The sequence below is a fragment of the Podarcis filfolensis genome (genome assembly GCF_964270895.1).
Source record: "Podarcis filfolensis genome assembly, chromosome: 10".
NCBI lineage: Eukaryota > Metazoa > Chordata > Lepidosauria > Squamata > Lacertidae > Podarcis > Podarcis filfolensis.
The window spans coordinates 71751876-71776560 of NC_139612.1; the positions used below are offsets into that span (position 1 = coordinate 71751876).

Below are 24685 nucleotides of genomic sequence, written 5' to 3' on the forward strand. Positions count from 1 at the left end.
CGAAACAAAATGCAGCTGTCCTGGCCGAGTGGAGCCAGGCTGGGGGGCACCATGGGGACCCCGGAAATGTGCCCCTAGAATAAATGTGCCCCCTCTGTCTGAGGCAGCCCTCCTTCTGAAACACCAAGAGAGTAAACGGACAGTCTCTTAATGGAGAGGAGCAGAAAGCGGAGTCCCCTCAAGAACAGCATTGGGACCTGTGGCTTTTCAACTTGTTCATAAATGATCTAGATCTAGAGGGAGCAGGGAGGGGGCAAAGTTTGCTGATGGCAGTAAATTGTCCAGGGTTGTTCAAAGAAAGAGAAATTGCAAGGAGCCCCAAAAGGACTTCTTCAAAGGGAGTGAATGGACAGAAAATACAGTTCATTATCAATAAGATTAAAGTGATGTATGTTAGGACAAAAAAACAACACCTCTTAATATCATGTACAGGCTCATGGGGTCTGAACTGGATTTCCCTATGTGCTCTAGACCAGGGGAGAGGGGAGCTGGTTGCAGCAGGAGGGGGAGTCTCCCTGGATGCTTCAGCAGCCGGCCTCCTCTGGGTCTCCTGGCCCCCTCCTCTCCTCCCTCTGAGCCTGAACTGCTCTCTGCCCCAGCCTCTTCCACCTCACCAAACCGTTTCCTCCTCAGCTTGCAACACCTCCTCTCCCATTCTGCTCCCTTTTCTCCCTCTTTCTGCTCATCCCACCACCAGTCAACAGGATCTGAGCCTTCCTCCCTTGTGGGTCCCCCAGCTGGTGCCTCCCCCCCCCCAGCCAGTCCATAACAACAACAGCACTGTGTCCACTGGTAGGAAAACTCCCGAGTAGCATGATTGAAGCAAAACTTTTGGGACTATGGAAAAATACTATCTTCCTCAAACCCCAGAATGAGCAGGAGCTCTGGGGTTGCCCCATGGGGTTCATGAGTGAAGATGCCCCCCCAGGAGATTTCCCTGGTACCTGCAGCCCCTCCTTCCCCCTCTTGAAATTAGGCTAGGGGGGGGGAATCTCCCATTCAATTTCAGTATTTCAAGTTTTCTTCAGAACGCGCAGGGCAGGAGGCAGCGATGAAGTTCTGGTGAAGAAGCAATGCTTTGAGATCATGCGGTGGGGGGGGGGTGACAGAGTTTAGTGCAAAAAGCAAAGGTACTTTCATCTAAAATTATACTCACCATTGTGAGATGCTGCCTTCATTATTTCATTATTATACAGTTTTACATATAAACACCAGAACTTCACATAAACCTCATGCTTTTAGAAATGATTTCCTGCTGAGTTCATTGCTCAGAGTGAACTCTGAGAGGAAGACATCCCACACTCCATACATCTAAATGGGTTCTCCTATGTGAGAGTCCCTAGATGTTCCTTAAATAAAGGGAAAGGTAAAGGGACCCCTGACCATTAGGTCCATTCGTAGCCGACTCTGGGGTTGCGGCGCTCATCTCACTTTATTGGCCGAGGGAGCCGGGGTACGGCTTCTGGGTCATGTGGCCAGCATGACTAAGCCGCTTCTGGCAAACCAGAGCAGTGCACGGAAACACCATTTACCTTCCCGCCAGAGCGGTACCTATTTATCTACTTGCACTTCGACGTGCTTTTGAACTGCTAGCTTGGCAGGAGCAGGGACCGAGCAACGAGAGCTCACCGCATCATGGGGATTCGAACCATCGACCTTCTGATTGGCAAGTCCTAGGCTCTGTGGTTTAACCCACAGCGCCACCGGCGGCCCTGTTCCTTAAATACTCCATTATAAATAAAGCACTTTTTGCAGTCTTTTCATTTAAACTGCTTCTCCTGTCCATGAGTCTGTTGATTTTGAACTTCCACTAAGAGTGAACCTCTTTCTGCTTTCCTGATATTTATATGGTTTCTCCTTTGTGTGAGTTTGTTGACATAAATCAAGGCTTCCACTCTGACTGAAGCTCCTTCTACAGTCCATACCTTTAAATGGTTTCTGCCTCATGTGTCTGCTGATGTTTTCTAAGGCTTGAACTGAAACTGAAGCTCTTTCCACACTCGATACATTTATATGGTTTCGCCCGTGTGAGTCCGTTGATGTTGTCTAAGGTTTCCATTATCACTAAAGCTCTTTCCACAATCAATGCATTTATATGGTTTCTCCCCTGTGTGAGTCCATTGATGATTTCTAAGGTGTGCACTCCGATTGAAGCTCTTTCCACAATCCATACATTTAAATCGTTTCATACCGATGTGAGCCTGTTGATGTCTTCTCAGGTTTCCACTAAAACGGAAGCTCTTTCCACACTCCATACATTTAAAGGGTTTCATGCCTGTGTGAGTCCGTTGATGATTTCTAAGGTCTCCACTCTGACTGAAGACGTTTCCACTCCATGCATTTAAATGGTTTATCCCGTGTGAGTCTGTTGATGTGTTCTAAGGTTTCCATTGTCACTAAAGCTCTTTCCACAATCCATACATTTAAAAGGTTTCATCCCTGTGTGAGTCCGTTGATGTATATTGAGGTGTCCACTGACTGAAGCTCTTTCCACACTCCATACATTGAAATGGTTTCTCCCCTGTGTGAGTCCGTTGATGTAGTCTAAGTCTTCCACTATTACTAAACCTCTTTCCACACTCCATACATTGAAATGGTTTCTCCCCTGTGTGAGTCCGTTGATGTAGTCTAAGTCTTCCACTATCACTAAAACTCTTTCCACACTCCATACATTGAAATGGTTTGTCCCCTGTGTGAGTCCGTTGATGTCTTCTAAGGTTTCTACTATCACTAAAGCTCTTTCCACACTCCATGCATTTATATGGTTTCTCCCCTGTGTGAGTCCGTTGATGTCTTCTAAGGCTTCCACTATCACTAAAATGCTTTTCACACTCCATGCATTTATATAGTTTCACCCCTGTGTGAGTCCGTTGATGTTTCCTAAGGCTTCCACTGTCATTAAAGTTCTTTCCACACTCCATACATTCATATGGTTTCCCCCCTGTGTGAGTCCGTTTGTGCAATTTAAGGTTTCCACTCTGACTGAAGTTCTTCCCACACTCCCTGCACTTCAAACGTTTTCTCTCTCTGTGAGTCCGCTGGTGTGTTCTAAGTTTTGCATTGAAACAGAAGCTGTTTCCGCACTTCATACCTTTAAATGGGTTCTTTCCTTTTTGTGTTCGTTGATGTGAACTATGTTTGCTCATTCAGTGAAGCATATTCCACATTTCACACATTTTAATGACTATTTCTAATGAAACGAAAGGTGCCTTGTCCCCTGCAATTCTGTCTTCTCCAGCACCTTTTTCAGAGTGGGCAGAAAGGAAATCCTGTTCAGGTTTCAGGAAAGAAAACACAGAAAAAAAGGACACATCAACCGCCATTAGCATTTTCTCTTATTACAACATATTTCCATCTTCCCAATTTTTAGGAAATGAAAATGCTATGATGTCAAATGGTAGTAATGCATCAGCAACCTTTCATAATCCTCAATCATCTTTAATAACACAGCATGATCTTGGAATACTGTTGTCATCTGAGACTGCCTTTCAAATCAAGTGGCTGCCCCCATTTCCACCTCTAGATCTTCATGAATCACCTTCATGGTCCCACTGACCTCAGGAGGTCCATATGGACCATTTTGGGAGGCTCAGTCCTACGTCTCTTCCAGGGAATGTGGTCTGGGTCAGTCAGAGAACTAGTGACAAGGCTTGGGGCTTGGGGTCAGCTGAATGGGTGCTCAGGGAAGCTCCTGTTCTTGGAGATGGACTTCCATCTACATTCCTCACATTGCATGGAGAGAGCAGGAGAACCAGAAGGAAAGCAGATGGCAAATGGGAATCCCAGACGGAAACACCCACCCCAATGGTTCTTTATAATGATGATGTACTGCCTGATCCTGTGCTTGTCTTCTGACAGAGGACTATCCTAACCTGGCACTGAAAAGCAGGATATTCAAGGCAAGGAGATAACTGTACTTTATGGTAGGTAGCCATATTGGTCTGACGCAGTTGAAGTAAAAAAATTAACAAAAATAGTCCAGTAGCACCTTAGGGTCTTGGGAGAAAAGCAATGACAAATCTAGACAGCATCTTAAAAAGCAGAGACATCACCTTGCCAACAAAGGTCGTATAGTTCAAGCTATGGTTTTCGCAGTCGTGATGTATGGAAGTGAGAGCTGGACCATAAAGAAGGCTGATCGCCGAAGAATTGATGCTTTTGAATTATGCTGCTGGATGAGACTCTTGAGAGTCCCATGGGCTGCAAGAAAATAAAACGTATCAATTCTTCAGGAAATCAGCCCTGAGTGCTCACTAGAAGGACAGATCCTGAAGCTGAGACTCCAATACTTTGGCCACCACAAGAGAAGAGAAGACTCACTGGGAAAGACCCTGATGTTGGGAAAGATGGAGGGCACAAGGAGAAGGGGACGACAGAGGATGAGATGGTTGGATAGTGTTCTGGAAGCTACCATCATGAGTTTGACCAAACTGCGGGAGGCAGTGGAAGACAGAAGTGCCTGGTGCGCTCTGGTCCAGGGGGTCACGAAGAGTCGGACACAACTAAACAACAACAACAGCAGCACCAACTAAGTTTCTTCTAGGTATAAGCTTTCGTGTGCATGCACACTTCTTTATATAGTGAAGGATAGTAGGAGATGGTAGTAGGAGTACCCTTCTGAGAAAAACCCCACCCCACCCTCCCACGATATACAAGGGTCTGGTGACATCTGTTTCAGTGTATATGAAGAAGTGTGCATACACACGAAAGCTTATACCTAGAACAATCATAGTTGGTCTCTAAGGTGCTATGGGACTATTTTTAAATTTTTTATTTCAACTGCGTCAGACCAACACGGCTACCTACCTGCATCTAGATGTCATGGGCTGTTGGGGAGCAGTAGTTCCTTGGGTGGGGGACATGTCCTGCACCTTCTGGGGTCATTTTTCCACCCTTGGTGCCCACCCTGCACTTAGCTCTCACCTGTGGCTTCCAGAAGCTGTCAGCATGCAACATGGGTTCAAGCAACGGCTTCAACCAGCCGGCTAAACCAGGTGAGGAAAGCTGATGGGTCTCAAATCCTTGGGGGGCTGGGGAATTCTGCTGCACCTGAAGTCAAGCCCTGGTGGATGGAGAGGAGAACAACCGTGAATCCCAAAGTCCAGAAGGCAGATTCTGCCCATGCTGAAGAGGAAAGTGAAGGGCAGATGGGGCACGTCCACCTGGCGGCTTTTTATCTAGTTCCAGGGTTACTCTGACATTGAATTATAAATAAATTACAGTATTGAAATGCGCCTGCTCCCACTTCATATTCTGATATTACTTTACTCTGTCTGTTTCTTACTTGAGTGCTTTTTTTGGTATGCTAAGTCAGGGTTTTACTGTGAGTTACATTTTTGCTATTTTTTGGATCCTGTTATGCTTATCTGTCTTCAGTAACAAATTTCTCAGCTGAATTTTTTTTTTGCTGCCTCTGTGTTTTCTCCTACTCTGCTAACTATACATCGATCATTATGGAGGAGCAAGATCTGCAACCTAAAGCCCTCATCAGCCTTGGCCCTGTGGACCTGAAGGAGCATCTTCACCCCCATTGCTCAGTCTGGACAGGGAGGTCCACCTCCAAGGGTCTTCTGCTGGTTCCCTTGCTGTTAGAAGTGAAGTTCCAAGGAACCAGGCAGAGGACCTCCCGCCCCATGGAATGCCCTCCCGTCCGAGGGCAAGGAGGTAGGCAACCATCTGACATTTAGAAGACAGCTGTATCAGGAGGTTTTTAATGTTTGATGTTTTACTGTCTTGTATATGTACTATACTGTCGGGAAGGTAAATGGTGTTTCCGTGCGCTGCTCTGGTTCACCAAAAGCAGCTTAGTCATGCTGGCCACATGACCTGGAAGCTGTACGCCGGTTCCCTCAGCCAATAAAGCGAGATGAGCTCCGTAACCGCAGAGTCGGCCACGACTGGACCTAATGGTCAGGGGTCCCTATACCTTTACCTATATGTACTGTAAGCTGCCCAGAGTGGCTGGGGGGAAAGACGAATACTATAACTTTTACAGTACAAATCAGCAATCCGGCGCAGAAGAGCCACTTCCGGGAGAAGCAGGCAGGTTGGGAGGGGGGCTCTTCCCCCCCTATTCCCGGAACAGAGGTCGGATGGCGAGGAGGAGGAGAAACATATTGGGGAGGGGATTTGGGATTGTGGGGGCGGGGTGAGAGGAGGATGTGCCGGGAGGGGAGGGAAAGAATTGAGGGGGGAGAGGAAGCTTTCCCCCCCTCCCCTTTTCTTTAGTGGATCAGGAGAGCGGGGGAGGGGCTGATCCCGGAGATCCAGTTGGGGTCCCCCCCACAAGTGCAACATCCTCCCCTCCCCCCCCCACGAGCTTAGATCCCTCCGTGTTTTAGGTATTGGTGCTGTTCAAACCAGGAACGGGGGGGGGCAGCTAAACGACTCCCCCCAAATCCCAGCTCCCCACCCCAGCCTCTGAGTCAGGCCAGGACAAGGACAAGGACCGTGGACACCGGCCCCGTCCATGCACAAGAGCCAAGAGGCTCAGAAAAGCAGCCGATACAATTGTAGCCAGAAGCGGATTCCAAAATCTGAGGGATCCCTTGGACCAGAAACAAGGAGACCAGCCAGGAAGAGCAGAGCAAAAGAGCAGCCAGTAGGTCTTGATTGAAGACTGTCGCCACAGAACTCCCACCTGCAGTGGCGTAGCGTGGGGGTGCAGGGGGGGCTGGCCGCACCGGGCGCAACATCTTGGGGGGGGGGTGCGCTTGCTGCCTCTGGAGTCACCGAAGAGCCTCGGGCGCAGGCTGTAGCAGAGCCCCATGTCTCGCGGAACCGACGAGCTGTGCGCGCGTCTGGGCTGAAGGCGTCCGGCAGGCAGCGGCTCTCAGTGCTCGCTGCGGTCCCCGCGCGTCAGGGCCGCGGAGGGCGCACCAGGCAGCCCCTCCTCACAGCCCCGCCACCGCTGCTGCTGCAGCTGCTGGGCCATGTTGCATTTTCCTCACCTCTCTGCCCTCCTCCTCCTCCGGGCAAGCGGCGTCGTTTGGGCGGCAGCGCCAGTGGCAACTCGCCTCAGATCACCTGACACGGACCCGCCGCCGCCGCTGTGGCTACCTTACCGTAAATACCCCAGCCCAGGCAGCAGCAAGAAGAAGCTGGCAGCGGCGGCAGGTTAGGGGTTAGGGGGCGCAAATTACTTGCCTTGCCCCGGGTGCTGACAACCCACGCTACGCCGCTGCCCACCTGCCCCAGGTGGAACAAGATGGAAGCCCCCAACAAAAGAAGACCCCAACTTTTATTAGCTGCTAATCCCCCAAGCTACACCCCCAAGACTACATCATAACTACATCATTGAGACATCACAAAGAGGAGGGGTTCAGGGAGGAGGAGGAGGAGGAGGAGAAGAAGAGGAGGAGGAGGAGTTTGGATTTGGTATCCCGCTTTCTCACTACCCGAAGGAGTCTCAAAGCGGCTAACATTCTCCTTTCCCTTCCTCCCCCACAACAAACACTCTGTGAGGTGAGTGGGGCTGAGAGACCTCAGAGAAGTGTGACTTCTCTGAAGGAGGAGGAGTTGTGGTGGTAACCTGAGGGTCTTGTCACCTGTCCGGTTCCTCCTTTCCCCCTCCCCATATAATTACATTCCTGAGGACAAAGAGGAGTTCACTGTTTCCTGCCCCCAGAGGGAAGGGCTGGTCACTGTCCTGTGTTTCAGTCCCTACTGAATCCACTTCCATATCCGGTTCCTTTGTGAGTGTGATGCTCTTCTGTCTAGGACCATCAAGGTTGGCATGCCAAGTGGGTAGGGCTCACTGTGGACGTGTTGGCTGCCTTGTGTCAAGTCTCCCCCCTTTGATAGTCCTTCCCTCATGGTGTAAAATAAAAGTTGAACGATGCAGATCCGATGTACGGCTGATTTTATATGAATTTATAATAGAAGCATTGCATATGTCGTGTGTGAGTGTGAGTGTGTCGTGTTTGTACAAACTGAGTGATTGGGGGGGTGGGTTTCCTGCTACACATGAATTCCAATCCCAAAGAAGGGCAGTGCCAAAGAATGCACCAATTACCGCACAATTGCGCTCATTTCACAGGCTAGCAAGGTTATGCTCAAGATGCTACAAGGCAGGCTTAAGCAGTATGTGGACCGAGAACACCCAGAAGTGCAAGCTGGATTTCGAAGGGGCAGAGGTACCAGAGACCAAATTGCAAACATGCGCTGGATTATGGAGACTACAGAAAATCCTTTGACTGTATTGACCACAGCAAATTATGGCGAGTTCTTAAAGAAATGGGAGTGCCTGATCACCTCATCTGTCTCCTGAGAAATCTCCATGTGGAACAAGAAGGAGGACGGTATATTGTCTTCCTGCTTATTTAACATAAATGCAGAATTCATCATGCGAAAGGCTGGGCTGGATGAATCCTGTAATAAAAAATTTAAGGTCTTTTATCCAAACCAATCCTGCCTCCGCATGATAGAATTGCAAATCTGGCAATGCAAAAACTCCTCTCTCCTTTTTATCTGTTAATAACGGGTGTTTAATTCTCGCTTTCTTTCAACTCCATATAAATCTAGATATTTCCCTTTTCCACTCCGTAAAACAATTCATTCCTCCTAAAATGGGCATTGTGTGGAATAAGAAAATCATTTTGGTGAGGATTCATTACATGAATCCATGTGCTGGTTGCAGCAGGAGGGGGAGTCTCCCTGGATGCTTCAGCATCCGGCCTCCTCTGGGTCTCCTAGCCCCCTCCTCTCCTCCCTCTGAGCCTGAACTGCTCTCTGCCCCAGCCTCTTCCCGCTCACCAAACCCTGTTTCCTCCTCAGCTTGCAACATCTCCCCTTCCGGTCTGCTCCATTTTCTCCCTCTTTTGGCTCATCCCACCACCAGTCCCCAGGATCTGAGCCTTCTTCCCTTGTGGGTCCCCAGCTGGTGCCTCCCCCCCCCCTCACCAGCCAGTCCATGACAACAACAGCAGCCACAGCACTGTGGTCCTCTGGTAGGAAAACTCCTGAGAAGCATGATTGAAGCAAAACTTCTGGGACCATCTTCCTCAAACCCCAGAATGAGCAGGAGCTCTGGGGTTGCCCCATGGGGTTCATGAGTGAAGGTGGGCCCCCCAGGAGACTTCTCTGCTACCTGCAGCCCCTCCTTCCCCCTCTTGAAATTAGGCTTGGGGGGGGGGAAATCTCCCATTCAGTTTCAGTATTTCAAGTTTTCTTCAGAACGCGCAGGAGGCAGCGATGAAGTTCTGGTGAAGAAGCAGTGCTTGGAGATCATGCGGTGGGGGGGGGGCGACAGAGTTTGGTGCAAAAACCAAAAGTACTTTCATCTAAAATTATATTCACTATTCTGAGATGTTGCCTTCATTATTTCATTATTATACAGTTTTACATATAAACACCAGAGCTTCGCATATACCTCATGCTTGTAGAAATGATTTCCTGCTTAGTTCATTTCTGTGAAGAAAATAGTGGACTCTGAGAGGAAGACGTCCCACACTCCATACATCTAAATGGGTTCTCCCATGTGAGAGTCCCTAGATGTTCCTTAAAGACTCCATTATAAATAAAGCACTTTTTGCAATCTTTTCATTTAAACTGCTTCTCCTCTTTGAGTTTGTGATGGTTTGAAGGGTTTCAACTCTTAAAGTTCTTCCTGTCTGTGAGTCTGTTCATTTTGAACTTCCACTAAGAGTGAACCTCTATCTACTTTCCTGATATTTATATGGTTTGTATTTTATGTGAGTTTCTTGACATAAATCAAGGGTTCCACTCTGACTGAAGCTCCTTCTACAGTTCATACCTTTAAATGGTTTGTCCCGTGTGAGTCTGTTGATGTTGTCTAAGGTGTCCATTAACCCTAAAGCTTTTTCCACACTCCATACATTTATATGGTTTCTCCCCTGTGTGAGTCCGTTGATGATTTCTAAGGTCTCCACTCTGACTGAAGCTCTTTCCACACTCCATGCATTTAAATGGTTTCATCCCTGTGTGAGACCGTTGATGTTTTTTAAGGTTTCCATTATCACTAAATCTCTTTCCACAATCGATACATTTATATGGCTTCTCCCCTGTGTGAATCCGTTCATGATTTCTAAGGTTTCCATTATCACTAAAGCTCTTTCCACACTCCATGCATTTAAATGGTTTCTCCCCTGTATGAGTCCGTTGATGATTTCTAAGGTTTCCACTCTGATTGAAGCTCTTTCCACACTCCATGCATTTAAATGGTTTCTCCCCTGTATGAGTCCGTTGATGTGATCTAAGGCTTCCATTCTGACTGAAAACCTTTCCACACTCCATACATTGAAATGGTTTCTCCCCTGTGTGAGTCCGTTCATGTGATCTCAGCTTTCCACTATCACTAAAGCTCTTTTCACACTCCATACATTGAAATGGTTTCTCCCCTGTGTGAGTCCGTTGATGTCTTCTTAGGGTTCCACTATCACTAAAGCTCTTTTCACACTCCATACATTTATATGGTTTCTCCCCTGTGTGTGTCCGTTGATGTATATTGAGGTGTCCACTATGACTGAAGTTCTTCCCACACTCCCTGCACTTAAAACATTTTCTCTCTCTGAGAGTCCCCTGGTGTGTTCTAAGTGTTGCATTGAAAGAGAAGCTCTTTCCGCACTCCATACCTTTAAATGGGTTCTGTCCTTTTTGTGTTCGTTGATGTGAACTATGTGTGCTCATTCAGTGAAGCATATTCCACATTTCACACATTTTAATGGCTATTCCTAATGAAACGAAAGGTGCCCTGTCCCCTGCAATTCTGTCTTCTCCATCACCTTTTTCAGAGTGGGCAGAAAGGAAATCCTGTTTGGGTTTCAAGAAAGAGAACACAGGGGGGGAAAGGACACATCAACTGCCATTAGCACCTTCTCTTATTTCAACATCTCCTACATTCTCCCATGTCCTCCCCATGTTCCCAATTTTTAGGAAATGAAAATGCTATGATGTCAAATGATAGTAATGCATCAGCAACCTTTCATAATCCTCAATCATCTTTAATAACACAGCATGATCTTGTAATACCGTTGTCCTCTGAGAATGCCTTTCAAATCAAGTGGTTGCCCCCGTTTCCACCTCTAGATCTTCATGAATCACCTGCACAGTCCCACTGACCTCAGGAGGTCCATATGGACCATTTTGGGAGACCCAGGTCTACATCTCTTCCATGGACTGTGGTCTGGGTCAATCAGAGAACTAGTGACAAGGCTTGGTGCTTGGGGTCAGCTGAATGGGTGTTCAGGGACGCTCCTGTTCTTGGAGATGGACCTCTGTCTACATGCCTCACATTGCATGGAGAGAGCAGGAGAAGCAGAAGGAAAGCAGATGGCACATGGGAATCCCAGACAGAAACACCCACCCCAATGGTTCTTTATTATGATGATGTGCTGCCTGATCCTGTGCTTGTCTTCTGACAGAGGACTATCCTAATCTGGCACTGAAAAGCAGGATATTCAAGGCAAGGAGATAACTGTACTTAATGGTAGGTAGCCATATTGGTCTGACACAGTTGAGGTAAAAAAGTAACAAAAATATTCCAGTAGCACCTTAGGGAGCAACTATGTTTGTTCTAGGTATAAGCTTTCGTGTGCACGCACACTTCTTCATATAGTGATGGGTAGTGGGAGATCGTAGTAGGAGTACCCTTCTGAGAAAAACCCCACCACACACTCCCACGATATACAAGGGTCTGGTGACATCTGTGTCAGTGTATCTGATAAAGTGTGCAACATGGCTACCTACCTGAATCTAGATGTCATGGGGTGTTGGGGATAAGTAGTTCCTTTGGTGGGGGACATGTCCTGCACCTTCTGGGGTCATTTTTCCACCCTTGGTCTCCACCCTGCACTCAGTTCTCACCTGTGGCTTCCAGAAGCTGTCAGCATGCAACAGGGGTTCAAGCAACGGCTTCAACCAGCCGGCTAAACCAGGTGAGGAAAGCTGATGGGTCTCAAATCCTTGGGGGCTGGGGAATTCTGCTGCACCTGAAGTCAAGCCCTGGTGGATGGAGAGGAGGAGAACAACCGTGAATCCCACAGTCCAGAAGGCAGATTCTGCCCGTGCAGAAGAGGAAAGTGAAGGGCAGGTGGGGCACGTCCACCTGGAGGTTTGTTATCTAGTCCCAAGGTTACTCTGACATTGAATTATATATAAATTACAGTATTGAAATGTGCCTGCTCCCACTTCATATTCTGATATTACTATATTCTGTCTGTTTCTTACTTGAGTGCTGTTTTGGTATGCTAAGTCAGGGTTTTACTGTGAGTTACATTTTTGCTATTTTTTGGGTCCTGTTATGCTTATGTGTCTTCAGTAATAAATTTCTCAGTTGAATTAATTTTTTGCTGCCTCTGAGTGTTTTCTCCTACTCTGCTAACTATACATCGATCATTATGGAGGAGCAAGATCTGCAACCTAAAGCCCTCAACAGCCTTGGCCCTGTGGACCTGAAGGAGCATCTTCATCCCCATCGCTCAGTCTGGACAGGAGGGTCCGCCTCCGCGGGTCTTCTGCTGGTTCCCTTGCTGTTAGAAGTGAAGTTCCAGGGAACCAGGCAGAGGGCCTCCTGCCCCATGGAATGCCCTCCCTTCAGAGGGCAAGGAAACAGGCAACCATCTGACATTTAGAAGACAGCTGGGTGTCGTTGTGGGTTAAACCATAGAGCCTAGGACTTCCTGATCAGAAGGTTGGCGGTTCGAATCCCCGCGATGGGGTGAGCTCCCGTTGCTTGGTCCCTGCTCCTGCCAACCTAGCAGTTCGAAAGCACATCAAAGAGCAAGTAGATAAATAGGTACTGCTCCGGCGGGAAGGTAAACGGCGTTTCCGTGCGCTGCTCTGGTTCTCCAGAAGCGGCTTAGTCATTCTGGCCACATGACCCGGAAGCTATACGCCGGCTCCCTTGGCCAATAAAGCGAGATGAGCGCCGCAACCCCAGAGTCGGCCACAACTGCACCTAATGGTCAGGGGTCCCTTTACCTTTACCTATATGTACTGTAAGCTGCCCAGAGCAGCTGGGGGAAGATACTAATACTGGAACTTCTACAGTGGAACCTCGGGTTACAGACGCTTCAGGTTACAGAGTCTGCTAACCCAGAAATAATACCTTGGGTTAAGAACTTTGCTTCAGGATAAGAACAGAAATTGCATGGCGGCAGCAGGAGACCCCATTAGCTAAAGTGGTACCACAGATTAAGAACAGTTTCAGGTTAAGAACGGACCTCCAGAACGAATTCAGAACGAATTATTATTATTGTGTGATTTTTTGTAGTTATTTTGGAATTTTTACTGCAATATTAGCTTACGAAATGTTATGGGTGGAGAAAATCACAGGGTTGCCGTAAATGATAATCCCATTCACATACAGTCTGTAAATCTGGGAAGGTCACACACCTCACCTGTGCTAATACTGGCAGTCTTTGGCCTGCACAGGCACACCTGGTGTGTAGAGCCTCCAGCCACAGGCACTGTCTATCATGAAAATGGGTCCTTTGACTGGGAAGATTCATGGAGTCACTGTCATCAGATGCTGATGGGTTTTATCTCAGCTTGTCAGTCACTCTGACATTACCTATGAAGAATAAGAGGAACAGAAATGCTTTTGAGGTGCAACTTCTGTATCAATCCTGAGAGCCATTCCATGGATGCTGCACCCCTCTTTCTGAGGACAGGTGTACATTATCCTCACCCTCAGTGGAAAAGACATTAAAGATGGAAGCCTGAGAGAGAGGAAAAGGTTTCTGGCTGCTTCCTGGGTGGGATTGCCAAAACCAAGAGCCGCTTCTGAGAAGGCCCTCTCCCCTCCCCCCCCCCTCGTCTCGGGATTTCCTCTCCTCTCCAGGGGAACAATGGTTGGACTGGGCGGAATGGCTGTGTCTGGACAGGGCAGGGGATTATGGGGTGGGAAAAGGATGGAGATTGCAGGAATGAAGGGGAGGGGGGACTGGATCCCCCCACTTTCCAGGGATCCCTCTCTGGTCGCCCTGAAGGGGGGGTCCATTCCTGGGCGGGAGGGATAAGCCAAGGCGGCCCCCCCCGGAGATTGCCCAAAGAAGCCACGATTGAGACGTGTCCCCAAAAAAACTGGTCTTCCTATCTCCCCCTCCACCCAGTGCTCCCCTTCCTCCCCCCTCCCTCTCTCCCGTAGTTTCCCCTGCACTCCGGCGCGACTGGCCCCTCACCCTGCTCGCCCCATCTCTCCATCCTAGGGCCCCCCAAAGGGAGTGGGGGAGGGACAGGGGGTCTCTATCCAGGCGCCTCCCGCACCCCTTAACCCTTTCCCGGCCCCCAGGGATGCCTGCGCGGGGGAAACGAGGCCAGGGAGTCCTCGTGGGTGGGCGCCCCATCTCCGCCCCTTGGCAGCACGCGTGCCGGGATCCAGGCCCCACGGAAGGCGCTTGGGGGAGCTGGCGGGGTCTCTGGGTCCTCTTCTCCCCTCTCCCCCCCCCCGCGACCCCTTTACCTTTTTGTCCTCGCTCCCGATTCTCCTTTCCTGCAACATCTACGAGGGGGGGGTCCCCTGCCTCCTCCCTCCCCTTTCCGAAAGCGCCCCCCTAGAGCTACGGGGCACAGCAGCAATTCGGAGTGGAAGCTCCACTTCCGGGAGAAGGTTGGGAGGGGGCTCACCCCCCCCCACATTCCTGGAGCAGAAGCCGGATTGGAGGAGGAGGAGGAAGGGGTGGGATGTTTGGGGGCGGGATCTGGGGTTGTGGGGGCGGGGTGAGAGGAGGATGTGCCGGGAGGGGAGGGAAAGGATTGAGGGGGGGGGGGAGGAGAAGGTTCCGGAGATCCAGCTGCAAAGTGGGTCCCGTCCCTCCTACAAGGTTTGCATTGCAACATCCTCCCCTCCCCCACCCCACGAGCTTAGATCCCTCCGTGTTTTAGGTCTTGGCGCTGTTCAAACTAGGAACGGGGGGCAGCTAAACGACCCCCCCCAAATCCCAGCGCCCCACCCCAGCCTCTGACTCAGGCCAGGACAAGGACCGTGGACACAGGCCCCGTCCATGCACAACAGCCAAGAGGCTCAGAAAAGCAGCCGATACAATTGTAGCCAGAAGCGGATTCCAAAATCTGAGGGATCCCTTGGACGAGAAACAAGACCAGCCAGGAAGAGCAGAGCAAAAGAGCAGCCAGTCGGCTTGGTCTTGATTGAAGACTGTCGCCACAGGACTCCCACCTGCCACCAGGTGGAACAAGATGGAAGCCCCCAACAAAAGAAGACCCCAACTTTTATTAGCTCCTAATCCCCCATGCTGCACCCCCAAGACTACATCATGACTACATCATTGACACATCACAAAGAGGAGGGGTTGAGGGAGGAGTTGTGGTGGTAACCTGAGTGTCTTGTCGAGAGCCAGTGGGGTGTAGTGGTTAAGAGCCGTAGATTCGTAATCTGGGGAACCGGGTTCCCGTCTCCGCTCCTCCACATGCAGCTGCTGACCTTGGGGCAGTCACACTTCTCTGAAGTCTCTCAGCCCCACTCACCTCACAGTGTGTTTGTTGTGGGGCAGGAAGGGAAAGGAGAATATTAGCTGAATGAATGCTTCGGTCTCTGGCTGCGCTCCTTTTGTTCCGCAGGGACCTGCAGACTCAGTCAGACGAGCTAGGTGGCAGAGCAGCCTCACACCTAGATTTTCCGTAACAATGTCTTCTATAGATAATAAATGTTCATAAATGTACCAACCAAGCACATACATAGATATGTCGACCACATGTCTGGAGCAGCACAGGAAGACCGCCCTGAAACCATTTAGACTCCCAAACTGACCAAATGTTTTCTCTGCAAGGAGGGAGCGGGTGAGGGAACCTTCCCATTGTCTCAGGAATTGGGTAATCACCATCTCAAAGGAATGGCCAGACTACCAGGAAAGGGAATCAGATAAGGCATTATCAGATAACCTGGCAGACAGGAAAAACAACAACATTTAAATTTCTGTTGTAGACCGCCTTTTCTGTGATGTAGGTATGATTTTTGTAGTAGGTGGTCTTGGGTTACGCCCCTTCTGTGATGAATGCAGGGGTGGTCTGGAGCTCCAGGTCAGGGAATTTAAAATGTCTATATAAGGGCTGGCACGCCTTGGTTCGGGGTCCTCCTCAGGGGAGCACCCTGTTGCAGCAGATCAATAAAGATCAGGCTTACTAGCTGCTTTGCTTCCCAATAGTCTCTGGATGTCTCTGTTATTTCCTCTTACCGATGGAGAACCTACAAGGGACTCTATAAAGGGCTCTTGTGTCCCCCATAAGGGAAGAAGGGCAGCTTTTGTTTACAACAGATGGCACCCCAGATGGGACCTTCGGTTACCCGGATTCTGGGGGCAAGAAAGGACTGGCGATCCAGTGCGCACCAGGCCATTTGCCAGGAGGAGCCACCAGTCCTCTCGTGACCCCAGGGTCTGGAAAGAACTGGAGTTCCAGCGGGGCTAACCAGAGGAAGCAACGCTTGATCAGGCCGGCCACAAATTTATTTCTTTTTTAAAATAATCTTTATTGATTTAAATTACACACATATACAAAGAATTTGGAATCTCATACTGCATCTCCCCTTCCGGTCTGCTCCTCTTTTTCCCTCTTTCGGCTTATTGCCATCGCACCACCAGTCCCTGTGCTCTGAGCCTTCTTCCCTTGTGGGTCCCCCAGCTGGTGCCTCCCCCCACCAGCCAGTCCATAACAACAACAGCAGCGACAGCACTGTGGTCCTCTGGTAGGAAAACTCCCAAGTAGCATGATTGAAGCAAAACTTCTGGGATTATGGAAAAATACACTCTTTCCCAAACCCCAGAATGAGCAGGAGCTCTGGGGTTGCCCCATGGGGTTCATGAGTGAAGATGCCCCCCTAGGAGATTTCCCTGGTACCTGCAGCCCCTCCTCCCCCCTCTTGAAATTAGGCTTGGGGAAAATCTCCCATTCAATTTCAGTATTTCAAGTTTTCTTCAGAACGCGCAGGGCAGGAGGCAGCGATGAAGCAATGCAAAAACTCCTCTCTCCTTTTTATCTGTTAATAACGGGTGTTTAATTCTCGCTTTCTTTCAACTCCATATAAATCTAGATATTTCCCTTTTCCACTCCGTAAAACAATTCATTCCTCCTAAAATGGGCATTGTGTGGAATAAGAAAATCATTTTGGTGAGGATTCATTACATGAATCCATGTGCTGGTTGCAGCAGGAGGGGGAGTCTCCCTGGATGCTTCAGCATCCGGCCTCCTCTGGGTCTCCTGGCCCCCTCCTCTCCTCCCTCTGAGCCTGAACTGCTCTCTGCCCCAGCCTCTTCCTGCTCACCAAACCCTGTTTCCTCCTCAGCTTGCAACATCTCCCCTTCCGGTCTGCTCCATTTTCTCCCTCTTTCGGCTCATCCAACCACCAGTACCCAGGATCTGAGCCTTCTTCCCTTGTGGGTCCCCAGCTGGTGCCTCCCCCCGCCCTCACCAGCCAGTCCATGACAACAACAGCAGCCACAGCACTGTGGTCCTCTGGTAGGAAAACTCCTGAGAAGCATGATTGAAGCAAAACTTCTGGGACCATCTTCCTCAAACCCCAGAATGAGCAGGAGCTCTGGGGTTGCCCCATGGGGTTCATGAGTGAAGATGGGCCCCCTGGAGACCTTCCTGGTACCTGCAGCCCCTCCTTCCCCCTCTTGAAATTAGGCTTGGGGAAATCTCCCATTCAATTTCAGTATTTCAAGTTTTCTTCAGAACGCGCAGGGCAGGAGGCAGCGATGAAGTTCTGGTGAAGAAGCAGTGCTTGAAGATCACCGCTTGGAGAAGCGGTGGGCGGGTGACAGAGTTTGGTGCAAAAACCAAAGGTACTTTCATCTAAAATTATACTCACCATTGTGAGATGTTGCCTTCATTATTTCATTATTATACAGTTTAACATATAAACACCAGAACATCAAATATACCTCATGCTTTTAGGAATGATTTCCTGCTGAATTCATTGCTCAGGGTGGACTCTGAGAGGAAGACGTCCCACACTCCATACATCTAAATGGGTTCTCCCATGTGAGAGTCCCTAGATGTTCCTTAAAGACTCCATTATAAATAAAGCACTTTTTGCAGTCTTTTCATTTAAACTGCTTCTCCTGTCCATGAGTCTGTTGATTTTGAACTTCCACTAAGAGTGAACCTCTAATTTCCTGATATTTAAATGTTTTGTCTTTTGTGTGAGTTTGTTGACATAAATCAAGGCTTCCACTCTGACTGAAGCTCCTTCTACAGTCCATACCTTTAAATGGTTTCTCCCCTGTGTGTCTGCTGATGTTTTGTAAGATTTCCACTCTGAGTGAAGCATTTAGTATTTACTCCATACTTTTAAATGGTTTCTTCCGTGTGAGTCCGTTGATGAGTTCTAAGTTTTCCATTATCACTAAAGCTCTTTCCGCACTCCATAAATTTAAATTGTTTCTTACCGATGTGAGCATGTTGATGTCTTCTAAGGTTTCCACTATAACTGAAGCTCTTTCCACACTTCATACATTTAAAAGGTTTCATCCCTGTGTGAGTCTGTTGATGTCTGCTAAGGCTTCCACTATCACTAAAGCGCTTTCCACACTCCATACATTTAAATGGTTTCTCCTCTGTGTGAATCCATTGATGTCTTCTAAGACTTCCACTGTGACTGAAGCCCTTTCCACACTCCATACATTTAAATGGTTTCTCCCCTGTGTGAGTCTGTTGATGTCTGCTAAGGCTTCCACTATCACTAAAGCTCTTTTCACACTCCATACATTGAAATGGTTTCTCCCCTGTGTGAGTACGTTGATGTCTTCTCAGGTGTCCACTCTGACTGTAGACGTTTCCACACTTTATACATTTAAATGGTTTCTCCTCTGTGTGAGTCCACTGATGTCTTCTAAGCTTTCCATTATCACTAAAGCTCTTTCCACACTCGATACATTTATAAAGTTTCTCCCCTGTGTGTTCCCGTTGATGTCTTCCAAGGTTTCCACTATTACTAAATTTCTTTCCACACTCCATACATTCATATGGTTTCCCCCCTGTGTGAGTCCGTTTGTGCAATTTAAGGTTTCCACTCTGACTGAAGTTCTTCCCATACTCTCTGTGTGAGTTTTCTCTCTGTGTGAGTCCACTGGTGTCTTCTAAGTTTTGCATTGAAACACAAGCTCTTTCCTCACTCCATACCTTTAAATGGGTTCTTTCCTTTTTGTGTTCGTTGATGTGAACTATGTGTGCTCATTCAGTGAAGCATATTCCACATTTCACACATTTTAATGGCTATTCCTAATGAAATGAAAGGTGCCCTGTCCCCTGCAATTCTGTCTTCTCCATCACCTTTTTCAGAGTGGGCAGAAAGGAAATCCTGTTTGGGTTTCAAGAAAGAGAACACAGGGAAAAAAGGGCACATCAATCGCCATTAGCACCTTCTCCTATTTCAACATCTCCTACATTCTCCCATGTCCTACTCATGTTCCCAATATTTAGGAAATGAAAATGGTATGATGTCAAATGGTAGTAATGCATTAGCAACCTTTCATAATCCTCAATCATCTTTAATAACACAGCATGATCTTGGAATACAGTTGTCCCCTGAGACAGCCTTTCAAATCAAGTGGTTGCCCCCATTTCCACCTCTAGATCTTCATGAATCACCTGCACAGTCCCACTGACCTCGGGAGGTCCATATGGACCATTTTGGGAGACCCAGGTCTACATCTTTTCCGGGGACTGTGGTCTGGGTCAGTCAGAGAACTAGTGACAAGGCTTGGTGCTTGGGGTCAGCTGAATGGGTGCTCAGGGAAGCTCCTGTTCTTGGAGATGGACCTCTGTCTTGGAAATGCCTCACATTGCATGGAGAGAGCAGGAGAAGCAGAAGGAAAGCCGCTGGCATATGGGAATCCCAAATGGAAACACCCACCCCAATGGTTCTTTATAATGATGATGTGCTGCCTGATCCTGTGCTTGTCTTCTGACAGAGGACTATCCTAATCTGGCACTGAAAGGCAGGATATTCAAGGCAAGGAGATAACTGTACTTCATGGTAGGTAGCCATATTGGTCTGACACAGTTGAAGTAAAAAAATAACAAAAATAGTCCAGTAGCACCTTAGGGTCTTGGGAGAAAAGCAATGAGAAATCTAGACAGAATCTTAAACAGCAGAGACCTCACCTTGCCAACAAAAGTCCGTATAGTTAAAGCTATTGTTTTCCCAGTCGTGATGTATGGAAGTGAGAGCTGGACCATAAAGAAGGCTGATCGCCAAAGAATGGATGCTTTGAATTATGGTGAATTATGGTGCTGGAGAGTCCCATAGACTGCAAGAAGTTCAAACCTCTCCATTCTGAAGGAAATCAGCCCTGAGTGCTCACTGGAAGGACAGATCCTGAAGCTGAGGCTCCAAGACTCTGGCCACCTCATGTGAAGAGAAGACTCCCTGGAAAAGACCCTGATGTTGGGAAAGATGAAGGGCACAAGGAGAAGGGGACAACGGAAGACGAGATGGTTGGACAGTGTTCTTGAAGCTACCAGCATGAGTTTGACCAAACTGCGGGAGGCAGTGGAAGACAGGAGTGCCTGGCATGCTCTGGTCCACAGGGTCACGAAGAGTCGGACACGACTAAATGAATAAACAACAACAACAACAACAACAGCACCTTAGGGACCAACTAAGTTTGTTCTAGGTATAAGCTTTCGTGTGCATGCACACTTCTTCATATAGTGAAGGGTAGTGTGAGATGGTAGTAGGAGTACCTTTCTGAGAAAAACCCCAACCCACCCTCCCACGATATACAAGGGTCTGGTGACATCTGTGTCAGTGTATCTGAAGAAGTGTGCATGCACACGAAAGATTATATCTAGAAAAATCATAGTTGGTCTCTAAGGTGCTACGGGACTATTTTTTAATTTTTTATTTCAAGTGCTTCAGACCAATACAGCTACCTACCTGAATCTAGATGTCATGGGGTGTTGGGGAGCAGTAGTTCCTTGGGTGGGGGACATGTCCTGCACCTTCTGGGGTCATTTTTCCACCCTTGATGCCCACCCTGCACTTAGCTCTCACCTGTGGCTTCCAGAAGCTGTCAGCATGCAACAGGGGTTCAAGCAACGGCTTCAACCGGCCGGCTAAACCAGGTGAGGAAAGCTGATGGGTCTCAAATCCTTGTGGGGCTGGGGAATTCTGCTGCACCTGAAGTCAAGCCCTGGAGGATGGAGAGGAAGAGAACAACCGTGAATCCCACAGTCCAGAAGGCAGATTCTGCCCGTGCGGAAGAGGAAAGTGAAGGGGAGGTGGGGCACGTCCACCTGGAGACTTTTTATCTAGTCCTAGGGTTACTCTGACATTGAATTATATATAAATTACAGTATTGAAATGCGCCTGCTCCCACTTCATATTCTGATATTACTCTGCTTGTCTGTTTCTTACCTGAGTGCTGTTTTGGAATGCTAAGTCAGGGTTTTACTGTGAGTTACATTTTTGCTATTTTTGGATCCTGTTATGCTTATCAGTCTTCGGCTGCGCAAAGAGGGAGAACTGCGCAGCGCCCCTTCAGAGAGGCGCCTGTCCTGGCTTCTGCCTTAGCCTCTTCATCCTGCTGCCCTTGGCACTGTTATCCCAGAAGCCAGAACAGCCACACAGTATCCCAGAAGCCAGATTCCTCTTGCTGTTCTGGCTTCTGGGATTCAAACATTTTTTTTTCTTGGATTCCTCCCCCCAAAACTAGGTGTGTCTTATAGAGCGAAAAATACGGTAGGTACCGCTCCGGCGGGAAGGTAAATGGCGTTTCCTTGCGCTGCTCTGGTTTGCCAGAAGCGGCTTAGTCATGCTGGCCACATGACCCGGAAGCTGTACACCAGCTCCCTCGGCCAATAAAGCGAGATGAGCGCTGCAACCCCAGAGTCGGCCACGACTGGACCTAATGGTCAGGGGTCCCTTTACCTTTACCTATATGTACTATAAGCTGCCCAGAGCGGCTGGGGGAAAATACTAATACTATAACGTCTAGAGTGGTACCTCAGGTTACAGGCGCTTCAGGTTACAGACTCTGCTAACCCAGAAATAGTACCTTTTGTTAAGAACTTTGCTTCAGGATGAGGACAGAAATCCTGCTCTGGCGGCGCGGCGGCAGCAGGAGGCCCCATTAGCTAAAGTGGTGCTTCAGGTTAAGAACAGTTTCAGATTAAGAATGGACCTGCAGAACAAATTCAGTTCTTAACCCGAGGTACCACTGTACTATTATTATTATCTTGTGATTTTTTGTAGTTATTTTGGAATTTTTACTGCAATATTAGCTTACGAAATGTTATGGGCAGAGAAAATCACAGGGTTGCCGTAAATTATAATCCCACCCACAAACTCTCATTCACATACAGTCTGTAAATTTGGGAATGACCCACACCTCACCTGTGCTAATACTGGCAGTCTTTGGCCTGCACAGGGACACCTGGTGTGTAGAGCCTCCAGCCACAGGCACTGTCTATCATGAAAATGGGTCCTTTGACTGGGAAGATTCATGGAGTCACTGTCATCAGATGCTGATGGGTTTTATCTCAGCTTGTCAGTCACTCTGACACTGCCTATGAAGAATAAGAGGAACAGAAATGCTTTTGAGGTGCAACTTCTGTATTAATCCCGAGAGCCATTCCATGGACTCTGCACCCCTGTTTCTGATGACAGGTGTACATTATCCTCATCCTCAATGGAAAAGACAATAAAGATGGAAGCCTGAGAGAGAGGAAAAGCTTTCTGGCTGCTTCCTGGGTGGAATTGCCAAAACCAAGAGCCGCTTCTGAGAAGTCCTCTCCCCTCCCCTCTTCCTCTCGGGATTTCCTCTCCTCTCCAGGGGGACCAATGGTTGGACTGGGCAGAAGCGCTGCATCCGGACAGGGCAGGGGCTTATGGGGGCGAGCAGAGGATGGAGCTTGCAGGAAGGAAGGGTGGGGGGACAGGACCCCCACTTTCCAGGGATCCCTCTCTGGTCGCCTTGAAGGGGGGCTTGATTCCTGGGCGGGAGGGAGAAGGCAAGGCGGCCCCTTCGAAGATTGCCCAAAGAAGCCACGATTGAGACGCCCCCCCAAAAAAACTGGTCTTCCTATCTCCCCCCCCCCAGTGCTCCTCTTCCCTTCCCCCCTCCCTCTCTCCCGCAGTTTCCCCTGCACTCTAGCGCGACTGACACCTCGCCCTGCGCGCCCCATCTCTCCATCCTAGGGCCCCCCCAAGAACAGGAGCAAGGGAGGGACTGGGGGGTCTCTATCCAGGCGTCTCTCGAGCCCCTTAACCCTTTCATGGGACGCGCGGAGCCAGGGGAAACCGGGCGAGGGATCCGCCCTGCGAGGAATGCCCCCTTCGCAGCGCGCGCGGAGGGATCCAGGCCCCACGGAAGGCGCTTGGGGAGCTGGAGGGGTCTATGGGTCCTCTTCTCCCCTCTCCCCCCCCCCGGGACCCCTTTACCTCTTTGTCCTCGCTCCCGATTCTCCTTTCCTGCAACATCCACGGGGGGGGGGTCCCCTGCCTCCTCCCTCCCCTCTCCGAAAGCGCCCCCCCCTAGAGCTACGGCGTAGAGCAGCAATTCGGAGTGGAAGCTCCACTTCCGGGAGAAGCAGGCAGGTTGGGAGGGGGCTCACCCCCCCCCCACATTCCTGGAGCAGAAGAGCCAGATTGGAGGAGGAGGAGGAGGAAGGGGTGGGATGTTTGGGGGCGGGATCTGGGGTTGTGGGGGCGGGGTGAGAGGAGGATGTGCCGGGAGGGGAGGGAAAGAATTGAGGGGGGGGGAGGAGAAGGTTCCGGAGATCCAGCTGCAAAGTGGGTCCCGTCCCTCCGACAAGGTTTGCATTGCAACATCCTCCCCTCCCCCACCCCACGAGCTTAGATCCCTCCGTGTTTTAGGTCTTGGCGCTGTTCAAACCAGGAATAGGGGGCAGCTAAACGACCCCCCCCAAATCCCAGCTCCCCACCCCAGCCTCTGACTAAGGCCAGGACAATGACCGTGGACACTGTAGCAGGAACCCCCCCCCAATCATTCAGTTTGTACAAACTTCACACACACTCACACTCACACACTGCATACGCTATACTTCTCTTATAAATTCAAGAAAATCAACCAAAATCGGATTTGCACTGTTCCACTTCTATTTTACTCTATGAAGGAAGGACTACAAAATGGGGAAGGTTTGATACAGGGCACCCATAATCCCTTCAGCATACCAGCACATCCACAGGAGCCCTGCCCAGTTGCTATGCCAACCCTGATGGTCCTAGACAGAAGACCATCAAGATCACAAAGAACTTGCATATAGGAGTGGATTCAGCACAGACTGGAACAAAGGACAATAATCAGCTCTTCCCTCTGGGGGCGGGAAACTGCAAACTCCCCGCTGTCACCTGGAAAGTACTCATGGGGGGGGGATGGGGAACCAGCCAGGTGCCAGGACACTCAGGTTACCACCACAACTCCTCCCTCAACCCCTCCTTTCTGTGATGTATGTATGATGTTTCTGGGGGTGGGCTTGATCTACAGGGTGGCAATTTCAAAAGTCTTTATAAGCCCTTGCACAGCATTTTTCTGGGTCCTTCCTCTCTACTGCAAGTGAGGGGAGCACCCTGTTGCAACAGTTCAATAAAGGCCAAGCCTACAGGCTGCTGTTTTGCTCCTAGTTATCCTGGTTGGTGTCTTTGTTTTTGTCCAAGGGAGCCCTCAGGTTTTTCCGTTAACAGACACAGGCACCGTCCATGCACAACAGCCAAGAGGCTCAGAAAAGCAGCCGATACAATTGT

The 24685-nt window shown here is 49.2% G+C and overlaps 4 protein-coding genes across 5 annotated transcripts in view; 1 reads left to right on the plus strand and 3 right to left on the minus strand.

Annotated features, from left to right (window-relative positions):
• LOC310742959 (uncharacterized protein) overlaps window positions 1–24685 on the plus strand; it is a 184440-nt gene that overhangs the window by 46393 nt on the left and 113362 nt on the right. The window lies entirely within an intron of this gene.
• Window positions 1596–24685, minus strand: part of LOC310744061 (uncharacterized protein) — a 34450-nt gene continuing 11360 nt past the window's right edge. The window contains exon 3 of the mRNA XM_083574804.1: window positions 1596–1775. The gene's annotated coding sequence lies outside the window, so the exon portion shown is untranslated. The remainder of the gene's footprint in view (window positions 1776–24685) is intronic.
• On the minus strand, window positions 9667–14649 carry LOC310743071 (uncharacterized protein). Of its 2 annotated transcripts, none has more exons than XM_083573165.1 (4): window positions 14423–14649; window positions 13359–13531; window positions 11824–11961; window positions 9667–10770 (listed from the first exon to the last, which is right to left on the minus strand). In XM_083573165.1, the coding sequence occupies exon 4, from the start codon at window positions 10645–10647 to the stop codon at window positions 9757–9759; it is 891 nt and encodes a 296-aa protein (XP_083429291.1). In that variant the 5' UTR covers window positions 10648–10770; window positions 11824–11961; window positions 13359–13531; window positions 14423–14649; the 3' UTR covers window positions 9667–9756. The 2 variants fall into 2 exon arrangements, with proteins under 2 accessions (XP_083429291.1, XP_083429290.1); XM_083573164.1 differs by having other exon boundaries at window positions 11707–11961.
• Window positions 18141–23513, minus strand: LOC310743078 (uncharacterized protein). Its single transcript, XM_083573175.1, has 3 exons — window positions 23363–23513; window positions 20975–21113; window positions 18141–19276 (listed from the first exon to the last, which is right to left on the minus strand). Exon 3 carries the CDS (start codon window positions 19066–19068, stop codon window positions 18268–18270), a length of 801 nt encoding a protein of 266 aa, XP_083429301.1. The 5' UTR covers window positions 19069–19276; window positions 20975–21113; window positions 23363–23513; the 3' UTR covers window positions 18141–18267.